The sequence below is a fragment of the Spea bombifrons genome, chromosome 2 (assembly GCF_027358695.1).
Source record: "Spea bombifrons isolate aSpeBom1 chromosome 2, aSpeBom1.2.pri, whole genome shotgun sequence".
NCBI classification, from domain to species: Eukaryota; Metazoa; Chordata; class Amphibia; order Anura; family Pelobatidae; genus Spea; species Spea bombifrons.
Window position 1 is genome coordinate 1,534,248 of NC_071088.1, and position 23,537 is coordinate 1,557,784.

A 23,537-nucleotide genomic window follows, 5' to 3' on the forward strand; every position below is an offset into this window, starting at 1 on the left:
CAGGAGAAACGGGCGACTAGACGGGGGCCGCCGGGGGCCACATGGATCTTTGTAAACACTGAGATACTTTGTTCCAGAAACACAGAAGCTGAAAACAAACATTCAGGACGAGAAGCCCGAGGAGGATTGCGCAATAAACTCACCTGTGATCTGGAGATGTGAATCCTCCTGTGTCGGAACGCGATGTGGTTTTCTAACCACTGAAGACTTTTTTATAGGAGGAACAAGGTGATTGGCTCCGCCCCTTTCCACATATAATAAACATATACACTAAATAATATATAGCGCGTCATTCAAATAACGCTGTGTGAAGGCAAATGGCTTAAACGTTTTTACTTAGTAAATGAACCGAATCATATTGTGATCTCCCTATCCTGCTGCAGCTACAATAAAGGGACCCCTGTAGCCCTTAGCAGAAGGGCTTACATGACCCTTATTCTGGAACCCCTGGGTCAAATGTCAGGATATGAATAAGGTCAGATAGCTTAACTCGTCCCCTATAAAAGCACACAAAGTCTTCTGTATTTTCTTTATTAGGAAAGTCACAGAAATAAAGGCACTCTGTACTTTGGGAATAAGATTAGGAATCACTTTGAATGGAACCATCTTTGGGGACAGAGCGTTAATAGAAGTTGTTATTAATTTGACCATTGTGAGAATACGTGACCAGAACAGGACCACCATATATGTTCCATATGTCCTACTGCTCCACCGCCTCTCCAACAAAGTGGGGACTGAGATGATTTCATAACATTGAGGTTAGAAGGATATAAAGACCATCTATAAAATATCTTAAGGTGGTTTTCCCAATGCGATGCACACTGAGTGACCCCTTGTAGACCATTTCTAATCCTAAACCATTCTGACAGATCCATTTCAAAACCTAGTTCCTTTTCTCAACTAATCGTATGAGAATGTTTATAAGAAAGACTAGATGAGAAGTAACTATAGCACTTGGTGATCATGTGTGCTTTATTGGGGTGATTTAAGCAGTAGGTTTGTGAGGGGTATTGACCAGTCCTTCACATCTTCTGCAGGGCAATCAATGGAACTTCTAATAACATTTAGTATGATGTCATATTGAATCTGCATTGTTTCTGGTAAATTGTATTCTGCCTGTAGAGTGTCAAATGCCTTAATAGTGTTGCCCAAGAAAAGATCATTTACATAATGAAATCCATAAGAGTTCCATGCATCCGTGTCAATATTTCCAGGTGTTTTAATCGGGGCTATAGCTGTAAGCGGGGCGACTCTCGAGCCACTTTTCAGCCGGAGTGGGTTACATAAAGCATTCCCAGAGTAAGCTGCTGCTCTAAGAGGTGGAGGCCATTTCGCCCGGTTTATTTTATTGTCAAGGTTGTACCATAAGGCATCTAATGGGGAAAGTGAGCCTAATATAAATGTTTCTATATATATATCCACTTTGGCGCGTCAGAGTGAATATTACATTTTATATTGGTGGCTAAATAATATTTATGGAAATCAGGTATGCCTCATCCACCATGTATCTTGTTTCTCTGTAGAACTTCCAGTTTTATTCTTGGGAAAGACTTTCCCCATATACGGTATATCTTCTGATCGTCAGTTAATATTCGTCGGCACATATTTATTATCCGATTATTTGTACTGCGCCAACACACAGAGAGCCACACAGCTCAGCGACTAAACCCGCAGTAATGTGCGGCGGGAATACGGATGTCACCTTATCTATAACATTCATATTTGGGGCGCAGAAAGTTACGGGGGTGGGGGTTAAATTAGGGGCAGTTACTGTTAATGGGGTCTGTAGGGTTAATTTAATGGGGAGGACTGAGGTGTTAGGGGTAAAGGGGGGCAAACTAAAGGGATTCTGAATCCTGGGGCAGTGAAGATGAATCCTGTGTTTAGTGATAAAAGTATAATTGTGTCCGCGTTCTCTTCTCATACGGATGATCTGAAGTCTGAATCGTTATATTTTATGTCGTTTATATTTTATATTCATTATGCGGGGCGCGTGATATATACAGAGATATAAATACACGTAGGGACGTTCTGATTGGATGCTCGTTAGAATTTGGCAGTAAATATTTATACTGTATATATATATATATATGTAATAGGGCTTTGCATGGGGGCATCAATACTCTGGTGGTCTTTTACCCCAGTTACCTCCTTAAGCTCTGAAGGGCAATCCTGAGCCTGCAAGAGTTGGGGCACATGGCTTCCATATTGCCCCCTTCCCGGGGTATGTGGGGTCCGGTTGGGAAAGGGAAATCTAATCCACCAATAGACGCTGACACGGAGCGAATTATACAGAACTTTGTACTGCGGGATAACACAATACACTGCAGGAATAAAGGGGTTAAATACCTGCAGGAACAGAATGCTTCTTTATGCTGGGGAGGAATTATTCTCGCTGGGGGCAGATTCCAGAACCGGACCTGCTGATTTACAAACAATTCCTCCTAATAACCTTCAAACCCCATCCCTCAACCCATCATGGAGACACAGAGAGAGAGGTAATAATTACAACAAATCCCTTCCCCCCCCCCAGAAACACACCCCGGGGCAGACAGTGAGGTTTTCTTTATCTTCTTGTTTTTATCTCGTTCTATATATATTGCTCGTATATATATATAACAGTATGGCCGCCGCGATGCTCGATAACTTTCACTACATAGTCGTGCCGATCCGGCTCCAGTTATTACAGGTTTAGAGAATCCGTTCCGTGGAGCGTGGCGGAGCTGCGTGTGATTGCGTGTGAATGTGAGATGCGTGACGCGTGTAAATATAAAGGGACATCGTTATATAGATTACAGGACACCGCGTGTTAATCAGTGCTTTATGTTTCTTCGGGATGAGTCGGTATAAACTCTCCGTTACTTTTGGGTCATATGAGAGATTCGTCGTCTTTGTAATAATATCTTTAGAAAGTCCTGGGGCTGGAAACAATCTCTAGTGTCTGAGGCTCATGCGCAGCGCACTAAACTAATGCAGGGAGACTCCAGAAAGTGGCTGACGTGACTAAGATATTCCTCCCAACAATCTGCCGGCCCGACATAAACTCACTGCCTGGCCCGCAGCTTAATTTCATTATTCTGGAAACGCACAGAGGCCCCTTCTCTGCGCCTTTGGGTCCCCGTGTAGAGGAGATACGAGTAATGGAGGAGCTCATTCATATGTCTAACGATAAAATGGAAAAGTACACGGGTGTTTGGGCGAGCTGGCTGTCTTATCTGTCGTCCGCCTCGCTACTGGCTCTTCTCACACAGCCCTGAATGCATCCGATTGGCTCGTTCCCACCTAACTTCCAGACTTCATTGTCTATCCCCCATAACCTCACCTGATGTGTTTACCCCCCCCCCGTGAGGTATTCCGCTGGATCCAGTCCTTTCACCTCATGAATCGCAGTGCTCCACAGAACGTTACACCCTCACTTTATGATTGCGCCTGTAACTGATGGTCGGCTCGTTTTGTATCACATTGGGCCTGTATTACTGCACCACTCTGTATTAACTTGGACGCTGGCGCTCCATGCAGGTTCGCGGCCCGTGACGTTCTCGTGTTATTTCACTGCCTGTTCCTATTGGTTATGTCACATGGTGGGTGACAGTAGTGCACCGAATTGTAATGTTGTAACGCCAGGCAGACCTTGGTGCACTGCAGAACGTTATATCCCCCCTGTAATGATCACAACTATGATCTATGTCCATGTCCAGCATCGGTCACGCAATGGCTGTATGTATCATACCGTACTGGATCATGCTGGATCATCAACTCTGATGTTCCTCTCCCTCTTAACCCTTTTCTTCCTGTACCCTTCTTCGTTTGACATTTTAAAACAATAAAAATTGATTTACCTAAACTCACTGCCTATGGACAGTGCATTACACGGCGCTGTACCGGTGGATTTCTCAGACACACTTGTTACACCGGTGTTACATCGCCCCCGCCGCGTTTCATCACCACCCCCCACGTTACATCGCCCCCGCCGCACTACATCGCCGCCCACTGCGTTACATCGCCACGCTGTGTCTGTGTTAAGACTGAATCCCCGACCCCCTCACTGACATTATTTGCCCCTCCTGAGATCCGGTCTCCACGACCTGCTTACTTCCTCCGCCCCCCACCTCTCCTGCAGCATTAACCCTGCGATCAGTCGGCTGCCTACCCTGTCATGCTGCCCTTAAACCTATATCTTTCTATATTTATATATAATGCGTTTCCCGGGCTGCCTGGAGGCTTTCACTGGAATCTGCATGAAAAATGTAAAAAAAAACAACTCCTCCTAATGTTTGGAAAAACTGTCCGACTCCTCGTTCCGTGATAAAGCGCAGGAGACGATGAGTGAAAATTGGGTAAATCAGGAAAAAATGCATTCATTACACGGCAGTAATACGCAGGCTCTAAATTTTCTCCGCAAAAAAGGGTTGGGTTATTCTGGTATTAGTTTTGTTCAGTAAAGAATGTGAGGCGTTTATGTTTTTGTAATAAATATCATTCTTATCTCTCTTCTACATTGGAGATTCTGGGTTGAGGTCTCCTCAGCCTGTACTTTACACAGCAGCAGCCGTTATAATAAATACATTCTGTAATCAGCTGAAGAGAAGTTTAACCCTTTGTCTCCTGCAACACCGAAGGGAGCTTTAGTTCCAAAAAATGAGAAATATTTGATGTCTCCATTATTGCGTTTATGAAAATGTCTCGTGACTGCAGAGCTGGAATCAATGCGTCTAATCGCAGAAACATCTTCTCTGATACAATATTTCAGAGGACGACTTATACCACCTGATATATTATATATTACAAGATGTACGTGTGATCATATACACAACAATCAATAAAATCTTTAATAATATTAATATTATATTTTTACATCACTACAGCAATGTAATCTCCATTCACAGTCACGTCATCTCGCTGACCGCATGTTACTGTATAAATATATATTACACGTATAATACGTTTGAAGAAGAGACCCGGATGGTCTCTGAAGCTGCCAATCCATTATAAACGTATCATCTTCACCAATGTGCTCTCTCTCTCTCTTTCTATGGCTGACACGGCGCTCTATTCCTTTTAATAACAGAATCGTGGCCGAGACGGCTCAAGTTATTCCAGGTTTAGAGAATCCATTATATGGAGCAGCGCAGAGCTGGGGCTGTTTGTCCAGGACTGGGGCAAAAAATTATGTTATTTATTATATTTATGTGTTCGGTTTGGTGGCCTTTGCTCTGTTAACGCAACAAGGTGTCTGGCCTAAGGTTGCGTGGCAATGACTTGGTTAATAAATAAAATTGGCTGCGGCCTTCTCAACCCAAGTTTCTGGTGTCTGTCGCTGTTGGGTTGAGGGAGATTGGGTGGGGGGTCCGGCCCGGAGATTGAGGGGACTTCAGTCATATTTATTATGCAAAGCATATATACCTACAGCACCAACTGATGACAGAAGGGCATGGTGTAGATCCCCCTTTATTATTACCTTGACCTTGATGATCACAGGTTCAGCAGATGTACCCCTGTGTGAAAGTGCGCATTATCAGCACACGCCAACCGATTCAGAACGTCAGGCTGCCTGATGTCCTCGTCAGTCAGACGGTAATTTTACGAAGCTCTGTTATCCGAAACAATAACGCCTATTAATCCGAGCCAGAAGCTGAGCTCTGTTTGAATCCCGTATATATTCCCGTATATATTGTCGGTGTGGGGTATACGGGAGCGCGGGTTATCAGTCACGTTCTGTGATGTCTCTCGCTATGAGATTGTGTCCGCTGCTAACCTCGTGAAGTAACCGGGTGAGACGTCTGCCCTGTTTCCACGCATTATCAGCCGTCAAGAACTTAAGTGTCCTGTTAAGTGTGCGCTCATACTAGGAGGAGGCTGTATGCAAACACCAGAAACACCATAAATACCAGAAAACACATTCTTCTAAACTTTTACAATGCTGGTTTTTTTTTCTTCCTTATTTTTTTGGTAAGTGCTGTTTGATACCCGCACATTTGCTTAAAGTTAATAATTGTTTAACCAATCAATCCACTCTTCTAGAAATGCTGCCTCTCGTGTTGTTCTCATATTCATCCAGCTAAGGCCAATCTCCGTTCCACATTGGAATATGATTTGATTTTTTAATTGCTGGAATTATTATTCCACTTTCTTGCAATAATGAGTTTTGCTGCTACAAGAAAATGTAACATTATTAATGAGAATTTATGACTTCATTTCGCCCGATTTAAATGTAGTAATGCAAGCTGTGGGCTTTGAATTATCGAGGGGTCACCCATCTGGTTTCGTTTGGTGAACACAATGTTCCGTACATGTTTAACTCTCAGGTAAGTAAATATATATTTATGACATAGACCGAATTCCTGCTCTAGTTGCCAAACTTGGAGACCACAAGTCTAGTAACCGATCTCGATGAGCTTTTTGGTGCTTCTGAGTCTGAATCACGTAGAGCTCAATCGGAAGTTGTCTACGCGAATCATGTAGAGCTCTACACGCTGCCCGGACTAAGTACCGGGGACTCAGAAGCACCGGTAAGTTTGGAGGAGGGAGGGGGAAGGAGTGTTAAATGGGGAGCATAAGGCATTTCTGGAGGCAGAGTGCTCTGTGAAATGGCTTTTAACCCCCTTAATGCCACTCTGCCTCCTGAAATGCCTTATACCTCCCTATATGCCACTCTGCCCCATAATACGCCTTTTAACCCCCTAAATGCCAGAGTGGCATATAGGGGTAGAAGGCAATTCTGGAGGCAGAGTGGCACATAGGGGGTTAAAAGGCATATCATGGGGCACAGTGGCATATAGAGGGTTAAAAGGCATTTGTGGGGCACAGTGGCATATAGGGGGTATAAGGCATTTCTGGGGCAGAGTGGCAAGCCAGGGGGCAGATGTGCATAACTGGGGGGGCAGGTTAAAAAAAAAGGAAATAAAAACAAAATATTTTTCTCAATCATAGCATTTATTAACAAACAATTGTTCGCATAGTTTACATGAATTAACATTTAACCGTTCCCCCCCCCCCCCATTTTATACATATTTTTCAATTTTTATCATAACGAGATCTGGAAAGTTATTTTATGCAATTTATTTTAGAGTCCAGCTGCAAGGGCCCCGCAGCTGACCCTATTTGCTGCAGCTGACCACTGCACACGGTTCTACTGATTGGATACTTCTAAACATTCTATATCATCACACAACACCGGCTGTATTCTAACGCACCATTCAGGGACCTCATTAGAGAACAGTAATAGCCTTTATACTCATTAAGAAGTTGAAGCTGGTTAAACAGTCTGCCGGTTTTATCGGTCTCTGCTGGGTTTCGCTTTTCCTCTATTAACACCTGAAGATTGTAAGCCTGCGAGCCGAGTCTCTCCACCTAATGTATCGGTTTGTCTCAGTCTGCCAATTCTCGTCTCGTCAGACCCCTTGAATATATGGATTGTATTAAGCGCTGCGTAAACTGTTGGCGCTATTTAAATATAAGATAATAATAACAGGGCTTTGAAGTAACCGCTAATGGAGCGCGCTGACAAAATCTACTTGGTTCCTAAACAAGAATTGGACTTACTTCAGCGAACAGCACAGCACTCTACAAAAATCTCTACTGCAGCATCCCCACGAGGATATAATCCCGTCCTACGTAACAGAAACATATCCCCCGCATGAGAAGATAAAAAGGTATACTACTGTGCTGCAGATATACTCGGCGCATGCTAAACAGAATGATGGTGAGAAGCTGTAATTCAGGATGTTCGTAACAATGTAAATAAACGCTATAAGAAAAATGCTGAATCGCTGCTAGAACGGTCAATTCCACACACGTTACATATCGGAATGATAAAGGGGAATTTGTGTAATAAACATGGTGGTGCCGGGGTGTAATTTAATAGACTTGGTACGTTGGGTTACCCAGAGTCACAGAATAACGCAGCGTGAAATATCTCAGGGATTTCTTTCTGCAGACCACGGCTGAACCGAACGACCTCATCGTTTGTGGGAAAAACTTCAAACCCAGAGCCACGAGACGTCTGCATCTCCCGCCATGGAAAATCCGCCCCAAAAACAACCCCTGAGTAATTGTTCCTTAACCCCGTCAGCTGTAACTACTAGCCACGGCTATTTGCCTAAAAGTTCAATGACGGAATCCGTTGAGTGGTTGAATCTGTAATTATCTATTTATGTATTATTTACTCGTGTATAAAATTATTTTAAATTATATTCATAAATGTTGTATCAGTTATAAACATGCCCAGACACGTCTACTACTTCTAATAACATGTCCAGACTTGTACTGAATGCCCCCCAATCCTAACGTGTACAACCAATCACAGATAAGGAATTATCATATTAAATACCTAATATAAGCGTATATTGGTACGGTGAATGAGACCAGATACGTATAACAAAAGGGGTGTATTCATTATAATTAATTTATTAATTAGGGTTATAATCATAAATTTAATGAAATCAAACACCTATTAATGGGGGAACGAGAGGCAATAGCATACACTAAGCAATATGATGTAATAGGCATAGCAGAAACATGGTGGGATGAGACCCCTGACGGGGCAGTTAACTTAAAAGGTTACACGTTATATAGGAAGGACAGAAGAAGCAGGACGGGAGGTGGAGAATGCTTGTATGTTACCATGGAGGGAAGGGGTACCTATAGGAACCATAAGTGCCCCCCCTTGTGTGGTGGAAACATATCAGTCCAAGTAACTTATTTTCATTTTATCGTCCCTCCTGTACTCGCCACAGCAATAATTCATGCATTTATGATTTCCTTGTAAATTGTGAAGTCATAGATTTGTCACACTTGCTATTTATGACTGAACATCATAGACTTCAAAATTCCTTCCAAACCGTTTAAGTTATGTTTGTACTCTTTTTGTAGGGTGTGCTTTCCCGGTTCTAGGTGCACACAAGGAGGTATGATAATGAATCTATGAGTTATTATTGATATGTGTTGGATATGACCTGGATATGAAATGCTTTTCCTGACTGCTAGTGGTCACTTAGCATATCAAAGAATCCAGGATCTAGGCATACGGTGAATGACTCAGCTAGCAGACTTGCAGAGGGCCTTGGTTGGAGTCCCAGCTTCAAAAGACCAATTTATCTTAACCCCTTCAATCCCAGGGGTTTTTGGTACCTCAAAGCCCGGAGCAATTTTGCCATTTTTGGGGTATGTCGGTTTAGCGATTATTCTCTGTTCCTGTGAATAGAGTACCCATGTAAACTATATATTGTTTTTTCAAGGAGAGATAGAGCTTTCGTTTGATACCATAGTTGGATGATTAGCTGAAAATTTAGAATGAGAAATTTAGTAAAAACTAGCGAAGATTACAAAAATAAACTATTTTTTTTTTTTACATTTTCCCTCTGAATCCTCACAAAATTAGGTAAAGTGATGGAAAATCCCCTCCAAGTTTATTAATTCAGGTGTCCTGATTTCAGAAATACCTAATTTATATAGATTTTCCAGACTTTCCCAGCACTAGGGAGCGTACTATAAGATGTACAATTTTGTATAATTTTTATGCCTATGGGTTAACGGGTTTGGGGGTTGTGAACGGGGGCAGGAGGGTTATACTGGCTAGATGTTATGCTAGGGCAATGGGATGTAAGGTTTTTTAAGAATTTTTTTATTATCTTTTTTTATATATTTTTTTTAATTTTAATTTGTTTACATTTTTTTTTATTTTTTATATATTATTTTTACACAGAAATGGTTAGAGGTCCTCCTAGGGACCTCCTGAACATGCCAGTGATGTCACAATGACATCACAGCTCACATTATAATTTTTTTGTGTTATTTATATTATTTTAATGATTTATTATTATTTTTTAAATGAATTAACTTTTTTTTCTTCTGCTTTTCTGTTTCAGGACGGGAGGGGGAGTGAGAGAGATGGTTTCTCACTCCCCTCCCCGCGATCCCCCTCCACCTCACAGACATATATTTATGTTGATGGAATCAACAATTTTTTTTTTTATAAATAAATTAACTTAATTCCAGACATCCTCATAGAAGACAGCGTGCAGGGGCAGAGTACAGAGTAGAGTTAATATATCTACATATCATAACTCACGACTCTTACAACAAACATATTCTTGTGTATTTGCTGTATTAGGCAGATTTTCTTTATCATCTTCAATCTTCCTAATAACCGGAGTGTAAAGTAAATCTGTAAGGTGTTACAGCCCTGTTAGGATATATCTTAGGATCTGAACTGTAAACAAATCCATTTTATTTTTTAATTTCTTATTATATAGAAATTTACGAGATTGTCTTTTAAAATGTCCCAGTTTCTTGCAAAAGAAACAGAGTTTTAATTATTTATTCCAAAACTTATGTCCCCTGGGAACCTGCATTTGCTTATTTTTAAATTCCTGAGGGGCAGAAGGGAGTAAATGAAGTGTTATATTTTTGTGTAAAAAATACATGTTCCTGTCACTCATGTTACATCTATACCTAATGTCAATATATATATTTTTATACACCAAAGAATATATATGTTCGCCTTAACCCTGTCCTTGTTCAAAGCCGACAATGACCTGGCAATCTGCCATACCTGTTTTTGGCCAGACTTTTACCAAGCAGTCAAGTGTGATCATAACCGCGACAAATCAGATTAACTGTTCCTAATCAACCAACAAGTCGGCACTAAACGTGGACTAGTAAGATCTTGGGACTTTCCTTCCAGTGAGACCAACTCACAGTCTTGTATAGGATGTTAAGCCACAAAACCGGCCTGACTCCTATCCACCGGAAACAAAGAATGCAAACAACCTTAAGCTAACTCCCTTACTTTCACATCTGTGGGCCAGCGTATGACTTAAAGCGATAGAACTCCCACCTCCCAATTCTCCTGATTAAAACTTCTTGGAGACCCTAACGCACTGCTTCGGTAGCAGCCTATATTTTAAAGTAGTGGGAAATAAAATGGTGGCTTGACATCTCTGTTAGAAAAATGCTTGTGTTATCGTAAATATTATTGCTGACAAAAGTATAGTTAAAATGATACCATTTTTTTGGCTAACTGAGAGTTTAATTGCGAGCTTTCGAGACCAGGTATTAGGTGTTAGGTATCATTTTAACTATACTTTTCTCCTGTTTTCTCAACGGCTAACGCGGTACAAAACCTTTTTATCATATTGCTGACAAAGACATAAGAAAACCGGAAATGCCTAGGCTATGATGTGTTCACAGGTTATCCTTGAAACTACGCCAAGACATTTACTCCATGCTTTTTTTTATATCTTTGCAAAGGGTCAAGTATAGGCTATTCTTAATTATGCAGCTTAAAAGGAGTTAACTGCTTGAAAAGTAATCAGGATATATCATTAGAAGTGGATAAGAGGTTATATAAACCATGTAATCTAAACGTGTAATCAGACAACGCTTCGACTTGTGTTTTGTGTGCCTTGTCTCGAATATGCGCATGATCTAAATAAAGAACTCTTTCCATTAATTCAACCAACAATCTCCAATGACCCAAGAAACTCGCGAAACACAGCCATGTACTGAAAGCGGGACAGTAAGGTCCGTCGTTCTGCATCATGTGTAAAGGTAGTGGGTACAGTGTATAGAGACTCTGACAACACCACAAATGCCAATCCATCCGTAAATAACCGAGACAGACAACTTCCATGATGAAAACAGGCCATGGTGTTTATTAATTCACCAATAATAACATTTGGTTCACTGTAACTTAAACATATTAATGCATACCGTATTTGCTTGATTATAAGACGACCCCCAAGATCTGAATATTAATTTAGGAAAAAAAGAAGCCTGAATATAAGACGACCCTATAGGAAAAAAATGTTTTATTAGTAAATATTAATTCATGTAAACAATCTTTTCATATTTAATAAAAACTGATTAAGAAAATTTTATTTTTTGTTTTTATTTCCTTTTATCTGCCAACCTGCCCCCCCCCAGTTATGGACATCTGCCACCCAGGCTTGACCGTTTCTTAAAAAATGATAAGTTTGCGCGAACTGTTTAATTACCCTAATATAGGCCGCACCCCCCCCCCCCCCAAGTGATTGTGCAGCCTTTAATTGGGTTTAGGATCCAGATCCCCCGCGGCGCTGCAGGGGACTTGGATCCTTCTTTCCGGCAGCAGCGGACGTCTGTGCGATGCAGACAACCCCGCTGTTGCCGGCAGCTCCACCCTCCTCACGGAACGGGGCTGGCACTGCCCACGAAGGTCACTGAGTCGCGCTGGCCAGCTGACTCAATTCTATTTCGGATCAACGGGGACGGCTTCTTAAAATGCCACCCCTGTCAATCCGAAATAGAAGTGAGTCAGCCAGCGCCGCTCAATAACATTCGTGGGCGACACCAGCGCTGCTCAATGAGCTTTGTGGGCGGTGCCAGCCCCGGGAAAAAAAGTAATATTTCCTAAAAATATGACCAGCTGCGTAGTGTAAAAAAAAAAGTTTTTAAAATACGTAGTAAAAAACTTTATATATAAAATAGCCTTCACATCAGAGCGACGTGCAAGGAAGATAAGCCTAGCAGCAGCATTTGGGACAGACTGCAGAGGAGAGTCGAGACAGTGGAGCGCCAACCAGAAGAGTATGTATATGTGTGAAATCTGTGAAATAATTCACAGTGAGTCTCTCTGTCTCTTTTTCTCTGTGCCAGTGATTGTGTCTCTCTCTGTGTCAGTGATTGTTTGTGAGTGTGTCTCTCTCTCTCTGTATCATTGAGTGTCTCTCTCTCTCTCTGTGTCAGTGAGTGTCTCTCTCTCTCTGTGTCAGTGAGTGTGTCTCTCTCTCTGTGTCAGTGAGTGTCTCTCTCTCTGTCAGCGTGTCTCTCTCTGTGTCAGCGTGTCTCTCTCTGTGTCAGCGTGTGTGTGTGTCTCTCTCTGTGTCAGCGTGTGTGTGTGTCTCTCTCTGTGTCAGCGTGTGTGTGTCTCTCTCTGTGTCAGCGTGTGTCTCTCTCTCTCTCTGTCAGCGTGTGTCTCTCTCTCTGAGCCAGTGTCTCTCTGTCTCTCTCTGTGCCAGTGTGTCTCTCTCTCTCTGTACCAGTGAGTGTCTCACTCTCTCTGTGCCAGTGAGTGTCTCACTCTCTCTGTGCCAGTGAGTGCCTCAGACTCTCTCTCTCTCTCTGTGCCAGTGAGTGTGTCTCGCTGTCTCTCTCTGTGCCAGTGAGTGTGTCTCGCTTTGTCTCTCTCTGTTCCAGTGAGTGCGTCTCTCGCGCCTCCGCTCAACTCTCCTGCACATCATTTTTTAGTGAATAGACTCATTTGTTATAGACTAAATGCCACGTCTGTAATTGAGACCTTCACAATGTATATGAGAATGTGATAAAATAAAGCAACAGCTGTATATATTTCAAAATAATAGTAATAATAATAATATATGTTCACAAATCATTAAATGAACAGAACGCATATAATATATCTGGAATTGCAATTAAAAATCAGGTTCTTTTCTTTAAATAGATGTTTATACTCTTTTCTTCTTCTTCTACAGTCTATCTCAACCACTCACAAAACATTAGCTTTTTAGTGACGTGGGTAGATTAATAGATTACGTCCTCATGGTGGTGGCTTTTTGGAATAGGAGCCAGGCATAAGCTGTTGCCCACAGAGTGTTGTGCAGCGGACAAGTGCAAAGCTAGTGGGAACAGCTCAGCTGTGTGCGTCGGACCGCCATACACAAGGGAGAATATCCAAGAAAGGCTCCATTGGCTGTGTCTTTCTCCTGCTCAGATGATTAGGGACCACGCAGGGGTTAAGGAAGACAATTGGAGTCATAAAAAGGACACGTCAGTATCCATTTACACAACAATTATTATTAGGAATATCTATGGGTATGAAACCGCGTTAGATTAAATAAAATCTAATACACAATGTTTCTGGAATTTTTCTTGCCTTTATGACCATGGCAAGACCATGGAAGCTAGATTTCTCACTATGAACTGTCTAGTTCCTATTCCTGTAAGGGACCTGTGTGAGCTGGAGATTTGAGTCCCTTCGCAGTATAGATACTAAGGATTGTTATCCTTGTAAAGGACCATTGTTACCTGATGGTATAAAAGTCCTTTAGCTGGATGGAAACTAGATTTCTCACTATAAACCGTCTAGTTCCTATCCCTGTAAGGGACCTGTGTGAGCTGGAGAGATAAGGGTCCTTAAGATGGATGGTATCTAGATTTCTCACCATGAACCATCTAGTTCCTATCCGTTAACGGGACCTGGCCACAATGGAACAAAAGGTCCTTTACAGGGATAGAAACTAGCTCTCTTTACATGAGTTGGATAGTTCCTATCGCTGTACAGGACCTGACCACTAGGGGACAAAAGGTAATTTTGCTGGATAGAAAATAGCTCACACACACTGAGCAAGCTATTTCCTATCCCTGTAAAGGACATGGTCCTTCTACCGGATAGGAACCAGTCGCAACCGACTGGTAAGTAGGAGCTGCTGCTGTGAGTCAGACTAAGCAGATTATATAATGAGGGGTATTTTCAGAGCGTTTGCTCTGAAAAAAAACCTCATTTTATAATCGATAAAAATCCATTCAACTAATCAATAATGAAATTCGTTGGCAATGATTTTTATTATCGATTTTATCGATTAGTTGTTGCAGCCCTACTTCTTTCCAAAAGATCGAAAAGACAGACCAGAGATCAAATAGTGGGTAATCCAGACAGACACCGCCGCCCAGCAAGGAGGGTAGATCTGGGACACTGCAGGACTGTGGTTGTGGCCTGTGGGTTATTTGTAGTGCCACAGACGTCATGTCTCCCCTCTGCTGGACGACCCTGTTGTCTATTTGGTGACATGAAAGGACATTGGTGGCAATGTAGTTTTACGGGGAAGGGTGCAAACAGTATCAACTTTAACAGTCCCCGGCTTCGGCCTACTCCTACTCAGTAGATGCACACAGCAGACGGGCAGCGCAGCATGGAGATCGGCAGAGGCCGTAATCATCAAACTACCAGCCTCTATACCGACTTCTGCTGATGAAGATCTGCAACAAAAAAATAAAAAGGGTCTGATCTCACATTACGATTTATCCTTAATATCTCACGTTTACATCAGAAAAAAAAAAAAAAGCAGAGGATTTTTATTTGCGGCTCAAAGAATATGTAGGTAGCGGATATTTCCATTTTTCATATTTCTTTGGTTTACAAGGATATTTTTTACGTTCCCAATGTACATCGAATCCCATGTTTCTGAAGAAATAAAGAAAACATTAAAACCGTTCGGTGCTCGCAGATAAAAAAAAAATCTCTTTCTTCTTACCCTGAAATCGCAGAAATGTAATTAATACAGAAAGACGGCAAGTACAGTTTTATAATCGTCTACTTTGTCAAACAGACTTCTTCCCAAATTAAAGCGTTTGCTGGAAGCTGATAAAGATCCTCAGCCTCGGAGATTTCATGTGAAATAAAAAAATAAGATTTTCCCCGGGATACAAAGTTACAGAAAATGAAATGAATGAAATGCTTGCGCTGAGAGGCGGCCCGTGCTGCCGGTGTGGGGGACTCACCTTCGGCGATAGTAATCGTAACAGAGATAGAAAATGTAACACAAACAGCCTAGAAGAACACACGCTGTACAAAGGAGCCCGGCGGATATCCACAGCCCAAGGCGGCCTCGGTCTCCTCCAGATGTTCCGCTCTCTAGAAAACATATAAAGAGCGCGGTTCACAGACACGGCGTAGGAAAGCACGGCGGGGTTTGTAGTTTCTCTGGGTTATAAAATTGGCGTCTCAATCAATACCAACTGTCAGGCTTATCATCTCAGCCCTTACTGGATGTTGGCGTCCAGAGCGCAGGAGTGTAAGAACGCACACAGGGATACAAACGCACTTCATAAATGAGACACAAGCAGAATATTTGGTTATAGGTATTTTAAACAAAGCAAAGCAGACATCTCACCATAAGCCGCAGAGTAGGAGGCATATCATGTATACAGACTGCAGGGGAGTATGAGGGTAGAAAAGTCCAGGTAAGAATCCAAAAGGGTCAGGGACAGGTAGCAAGCAAAAGGGGGAATCCAGTAGGCAGTCCGGGTCAAACAGGTAACAGGCTGGCAAAAGGGTAAATCCAAAAGTACAGGGAACAAGGCAAGGAACACAGGGGATGGAGTGAGGAGCAAGGGAAAGAGGGCAAAGGTACATAAAATAGACACAAATAAACAGGACAGCAAGCGGTGGAGAGGAGTTCAACTCTAGGCAGACCACTTAAAGGGGGGGGCCACGCCTGGCAGTTTGCAGGGCTGGGGCTGAATCCTGACACCAACTTTATAAAGAAAAGCGTTACCGGTTCATTTGGCTTTATATAAAGAAATAATTAGGGTAATAAATCCAGGAGATATAAATGTAATCTGATAACACGAGATACAACATTCATTTAGAGGCAGATCGAGACGCGGTGGGGCGTTGGGGCAGAAGGTCTGATCAGCCTTTTCTATCTGCCCCAATACACTCTCTATGACCAGTCTGTAGATTTGTATATTTTTGGGTAAAAATCCATCCAGATACATTTTATATTTTTATCTGAAGTTACTGTAAGATCCGAACAATGAAACCAGCAGGAATTAAAGAAACGCACACATGGAGCACAATCATTTTCTATGTAGTAAATCTGCTGGGGCCGTTTACACCCCGGACCTGAGGCTCTTGTCTTTGGGGTAGTAAAAGGCGGGTAAAGACAACGTGGAATATGCGCCTGTTATTACCGTATTTGCTCGATTATAAGACAAGGTTTTTTCCAGAGCAAAGGCTCTGAAATTGGAGTCGTCTTATAATCAGGCCTCAAATACGTCTGACTATGAGACTGCAGGGGACCTGGATCCTCCTGTCTTATGCCCCCCCCATACTTACCGGTGCGGGGAACTCTCTGACAGCCGGGGAAGGTCTGCGAGATGGACGCAGACAACCCCCGCTGCTAACCGCACCTCCTTCCGGCTGCAGCGGAAGTTGCCTACGTCTAGACGCGTAGACGTCTACACGCTGCCCGGACAACACACCAGGGAATCAGAAGCACCGGTAAGTTTGGGGAGGGCGGGGGAGTGTTAAATGGGGGGGCATAAGGCATTTCTGTAGACAGAGTGATCTATGAAATGCCTTTTAACCCCCTTAATGCCACTCTGCCTCCAGAAATGCCTTTTAACCCTCTATATGCCACTCTGTGGCACATAGGGGGTCAAAAGGCATATCATGGGGCACAGTGGCATATAGAGGGTTAAAAGGCATATCATGGGGCACAGTGGCATTTGGAGGGTTAAAAGGCATATCATGGAGCACAGTGGCATATAGGGGGTATAAGGCATTTCTGGGGCAGATGTGCATAACTGGTGGGGCAGGTTGGATAATAGAAGGAAATAAAAACAAAATATTTTTCTCAATCACAGCTTTTATTAAATAGTTTTCTCCTATAGGGTCGTCTTATATTCAGGTTTTTTCTTTGTTTTCTAAATTAATATTCAGATTTTGGGGGGTTGTCTTATAATCGACCAAATACGGTATACGTGTCTTACAATTCTGGAGGGCTGTCACTTGGTAACAGGGTAACCGGAATATATATTCAGGGTGATTTCGGACACTTTTCTTTCTTCCATTATTGAATTATTATTATTGCTGCCGTGGAAGTTATTTAAAGAGATCGCGCTCATCTAGGATGATTCATATAATTTTCAACCTGGTAACGGCCGCCTAGCTGATTAATGTCAGACTGCCCGGCTGCATTCACCTCATCGAGAACCGGGGGGGGCAGGTGACATCCAGCCTAGGGGCCAAGTCCTACTAAGGGGCCCAACACTAAAAGACCCCAAAACACATTAACCGCGCACTTTCCAGACCTCTCCAACACTACAGGAAGAGAATAATACAAAACCCATAAAGATGCCATAAAGTCAGGACGCACGTTCTGCCTAAAGTATCATGCAAACCATACTGACTTTATGCAGAAATAAAACATATAAAGAAACGTCTTCTTGAAAGCATTTTCCTTACCAATCGGCATCCTCTATGTGTGTCACATGACTACGCACCGGAATTAAGCTGCCCCTGACATGATTCTAAATCTATGGTTCATGCAAGGCCTCATGATACAGATGTTTCTTTGAAATGAATCTTTGGCCCCACATCCAAATTACCCCACTCACCGGCGCAGGACTCGGAAATCAGGCTGGAATTTCTCTCACTGATCCGGTTCCTCACTGAGCAGCTGATATTCCACGGGGCGGCTGAGGACACGGTGATGTTAACTCCACTCCCACTCACTGAGGAGACAGAATCCAGCTCTAACCTTCCATTCACACTCAGTGAGTATGACGGATCTGATCCGTTCTGGGCCCGGCAGGAGATTTCAGCGCTGCCATCCGGACGGCAAGAGACACTCAGGACCGGATCCGACACTGGAGCTAACAGAGAAATATATAGGGGATTCAGGACATAGGGTAGAAAGTAGGATGTGAGGGGGTAACTGGGCTCAGGGTATAAGAAGGGAGCAGGGTCTGAGGCGTAACAAGGGGCAGAGTGTCCTGATTTTGCAGCACCAGTCCCACCCTGTAGGTGTCCTAGGCAGTCAGAATAGGGTGCAGAGCAGATGAAGCCAATATGGGAGCTCTCCGCGGGTTAGATCAGTCTGCAGGTGGTCGGTCTTTCTCTAGAATAATTTCAAAGAGAATAGTAGGATGGGGAAACCAGTGATCTCCATACAAACTACCCCAAGCAGGGCAGAAATGGGGACAGAGGTGGAGGGAGAAGGCAACAGGGAACATGATGGGAGTGAACACTTGGAGATGATTATTCTGTCAGTACACAGCTGTCACACCCCGGGCAACAAGTCACAACAAGTCAGGGGATACCAAGTCCTCTATCTGTACCCTACGATGTATAACTAATAAGCAGAAGGAACAGGCAGAACCAACGGTCAGGAATGGATTCCTCTTGACAGGACTGTGATTAGGCCAGATGGATAACTGTGGCTGGATAGCCCTCGGACAGGGCACCGAGTATACCTGGGAACATTTAGGTTCAGGCTACCAAGAGCCCCGCCCCTTGCGGGATGTGGCCAGAACTACCCCCTAACATCAGTGGGGGGTCCTGCTGACATCGCTGGGCAGTCACACTGACGGACAGGGCACTCGGCAGGATATCGTCAGGATACTGCTAAAAGTAACAGGTCAGGGCCAATGACAGATTTACAACTGAAAGCTGCAACTACAAACAACGCAAAGGCCCTGAACGATGTAAACAGCAGCAACCTAAAGGGCTGCACCAGATGATAGGGCGAACAAGGCCTAGACGACCCCGCAAAGATCCAAAACCTGTTAGAGGGACCTCCAGGGCTGCGAGCTGACAAGTAACCATTCGTATTGGTCAGAGTTATTCATCATTATGTATGATTGTCCGTCTTTGGACCTGGGCAGGGAGCCGTGTATGTTATGTCTTTATATTCACAGAGCGTAATATAATGCGGACAGTCTTCATATCTGCACAGAGGAGACTTAAACATAACAGTCCTCGAGCTTCTCTACAGAGTCCAACTTACCGATAACCGTCAGTCCGACCTCGATGTCTCTGTAATCGGCCGTGTTGGCCACTTGACAGACATAAACTCCTTCGTCAGGATGCTCCACATGGGTCAGACTCAGGTCCAGTCTCCCGTTAGACAAGTCAGGAGACATGTTGGTGCGACCTCTGTACTGAGGAGCCTGGTGCGTTAAATCGAATTGTCCTTCATTAAAGGCGAGAAGCACCAAGGATGGTTTTGTGCCGATCTTCTTCGCCCATGACACCAGCAGATCCTCTGTGCCAGATATAAATGGGACTGAACAGGGAAGGACGGCGGTTCCATGAAGGACAGCAGTGACAGTCGGTACGGAGCCTGTTAGAGAATGAAAGGAACATCACGTGTATTAATATTACTCCGCGGCATTAAATAATAATAACAGCAACAGAGAGAGACTGATTTAAAAAGGTTTCTCCACAGAGACGAGACGTTAAATGGGAGTCCCGGAGTGTTATGAAGATAAACCTGCATAGTATTCTACATACTGTTTAGTGAATAGCATGTATATTACTTTACGTATTCACTTATGATGTCATATACTTTTCCACTTGTGCACGAGGCAGAGTGAGACCCATTTCTGCTGCAAGGATTCACCTTCCCTCTTCTTACTTTTTTCTGGTCCAAACTGTTAGGGATATTAATGAGACAAAATAGGCAAAACCAATATTTTATCACATACGCAAAATAACGACGCTACCAATCATTGTGGTACCACATCCACAAGATTAATTTAAGGAGATACCCTATATTTTATCTCCGATCCTAAATCCTTTCAGATCGCCGAAAATTATAATTCAAATCAGATATAGATCACCAAGATAGTCAATCAAAAATATTTATTGTAAATACAATTTATAAAATCTGTATATGGGTCACACAGTGCATGATATAAAACACAAAGTTCTTAAAACATATAAAAATTGAATCAATTGAAAAACAGTATATTATCGATAGTTATCAATATGAATTGGTACTTTATGAGTCTAACACACAATTAATTTCCATTCCACTCAGCAACCAAAAATTGATAATAATCAGGGCAGTAATAAAAATATCACTATCTCTCTTATATATTAGTTCAACTAATATGACAAATTAAAATAATTTAATAATGTCTAAGAGTATTTAGTGAAGTTCCTAATAGATGCAAATAATGTCAAACTTCATCTACAGGTAAAAATACCTTTTCATTATTGTTATTATCACGGGTTATAAGCTGCAGTCTCACAAGCCGCCATATACAATAATGCCATATATTATTTCCCAGAAACAGGGAATTCTATATGAAGAAGACAAAATTCATCTCTATTCAGAATAATAAAACGATTATATTTACCACCACTTGTTGCTGTGATCCAACTGGTCCTTGTAGAAATTAATCCAGGTTCAGTGGCAAGAAATTGAATGGAAAGAATATCACTTTAGGTTAGAACTCAAAGTAACTCCAAGAGTGAAATATGGTGTCAGGATCTTAAAATTCCAATTCTCTGCGGTTTATTTGGTGAATCAGCCCGTCCGGGTCTATCTATCACAGGGTCAGTTCTTTTAAGGTCCGTTTCTTAGGTGAGAGTCCTTAATTATTAAAAACCTTAGCTTTTAAAGACAGGGCTTATTATCATAGCCTCCACCTCTTGATTGGAATTCTCCAATCATAACAGTGGGTTTTACCCATTAAAATTAGGATTTCTACTCATATTTACACCATTGTAATTTCTTACTTTACCTGTGAGAGACGCTCTGGTCTAAGAATTAACTTAAAACCATTACATATGTGTTTGGAATTTATCCTTGGTCACCCTTATCACCAGGTGTTACCTCCTAGATAGTAACTCAGGACTTGGTAGTCTTACCATGTATCCCCCATACGAATTCACGTTCCCAAGGATATGCAGCGTCTACTCCTTAACTTTCTCATGGAAGATGATATTAATTGTATCATACTTACTGAAACATCTATATACATGAATACTTCTTTGTTCTCAATTATAGAGAGAACAAGGACAAAAAGAAATAATCACTACATGATTAAGTAAAATAAAATGGCTCTGACTCCATTTTGTGTTCATGTAAAATACAGAATATATGGAATACATGTTTTCTATGATAAAATATCTGACAAAACATAGATCCGCAGCCATCATCTGACAGCGCCTGCCCATCTTTACTCTGGGGTACGACACCTGACTACTTGGCCGTCCGCACCACAAAATGTGGAATCACTCCAAAATAGGCAAAAATTACAGTATATAACTTTCATTATCAACACAACCCAGAACCAAACCAGCTTCTTTCACGGCTGCAGAGGGCGTGCGATGGGAGCGCTGGCTCTGCTGGACAAAAGAGTACAGCTAGAGGACCACTTGGATATACACACCGCGCGTGCACAACCCCCGGCTTTGCCGTATTATTAATACCGTATTTGCTCGACGAGGTCTTTTAATCGAGGTCGTCTTCTAATCAGACCTCAAAAAAATGTCTGCTGGGCCATGCTGCTTAACGGGCTTTGGTCGCGAGCAGCGTCTCTGCTACTAGCAGCAGGAGAACAGGAAGCTAGCAGAGTAGTGATGTCCGGATCATTAACGAATCGTTCATTTGATCCGGTTCTTTTTAGTGATCCGGATGAATCGGTTCACTAGACTGAACGATTCATTTGTAGCGGTTCAGTCTGTGAATCACGCAGCTGTAACCTGATCCTAGAGCTGTGAGTCACCTGCAGAGCACTCAGACACAGACTCTGGGGTCAGGTTACAGCTCATTCATTCACAGAGGAACGATGACTCATAGAGTCAGAGAGTCGTTCAAAGAGTCGAATGATCCGAAGAGTCGAATGATCCGAAGAGTCGAATGATTCAAATGATTCGAATCTTACAGGGATCCGGATCATACAAGGATCCGAATCTTACAGAGATTCGAATCATTCAGAGAATATTACTGATACCATACTTTTATAAATAAATACATTAATAATGTTCACACTGCCCCCAGGATTTCGATTCCCCTGAGTTTGCCCCCATTTACCTATAACTGCACCTACAGTTTACTTTATTAAATTAATTAAATTAACCCTCAGTCATCAGCATAAAATTGACCCTTATACCCCATCAACCATAACTGCCCCTGAAATTAACCGTAAAGATCCCATTAACCATAACGGCCCCTGAAATTAACCCTAAATACTCCATTAACCATAACTGCCCCTAAATTAATTGCATATACTCCAGATAAATTACCTAATAAATTGGTATGGTTGATGGGGTCTTTAGTGTTAATTTAGGGGCAGTTATGCTTAATGGGGTGTTTAGGGATAATTTAGGGGCAGTTATGCTTAATGGGGTCTTTAGTGTTAATTTAGGGGCAGTTATGCTTAATGAGGTGTTTAGGGTTAATATGGGGGTAGTTATGCTTAATGGGGTCTTTAGTGTTAATTTAGGGGCAGTTATGCTTAATGAGGTGTTTAGGGTTAATTTGGGGGCAGTTATGCTTAACGGGGTGTTTAGGGTTAATTTAGGGGCAGTTATGCTTAATGGGGTGTTTAGGGTTAATTTGGGGGCAGTTATGGTTAATGGGGTGTTAAGGGTTAATTTTAGGGGCAGTCATGGTTGATGGGGTGTTAAGGGTTAATTTTAGGGGCAGTCATGGTTGATGGGGTGTTTAGGGTTAATTTAATGGTGAGGGTTAATTTAATTAATTTAATAAAGTTAGCTTAAGGTGCAGTTGCAGGTGAAGGGGAATGTAAATCCTGGGGGCAGTGATTATTAATGTATTATTTATAACAGTATGGTGATATTCTCTGAATGATTAGAATGCCAATGGAGGCAGAGAGTCGTTCAAAGATCCGGATCTTACAATGATCCGGATCTTACAGTGATCCGGATCACTGTAAGATTCGGATCCCTGTAAGATCCGAATCTTTCAACGACTCTCTGCCTTCATTGACATCACTGGAGGCAGGGGGGAGGATTCATAATGAAAGGGGCGAAGATCCGGATCATGAATCGGATCATTTCA

The 23,537-nt window shown here is 42.4% G+C and overlaps 1 protein-coding gene across 1 annotated transcript in view; it reads right to left on the minus strand.

The window, feature by feature from the left end:
- Positions 1 to 23,537, minus strand: part of LOC128475409 (nectin-4-like) — a 165,052-nt gene that overhangs the window by 22,864 nt on the left and 118,651 nt on the right. The window contains exons 4-5 of the mRNA XM_053457905.1: positions 19,509 to 19,844; positions 18,118 to 18,375 (exon numbers count right to left, since the gene is read on the minus strand). Coding sequence (XP_053313880.1) covers positions 18,118 to 18,375; positions 19,509 to 19,844 — 594 coding nt within the window. The remainder of the gene's footprint in view (positions 1 to 18,117; positions 18,376 to 19,508; positions 19,845 to 23,537) is intronic.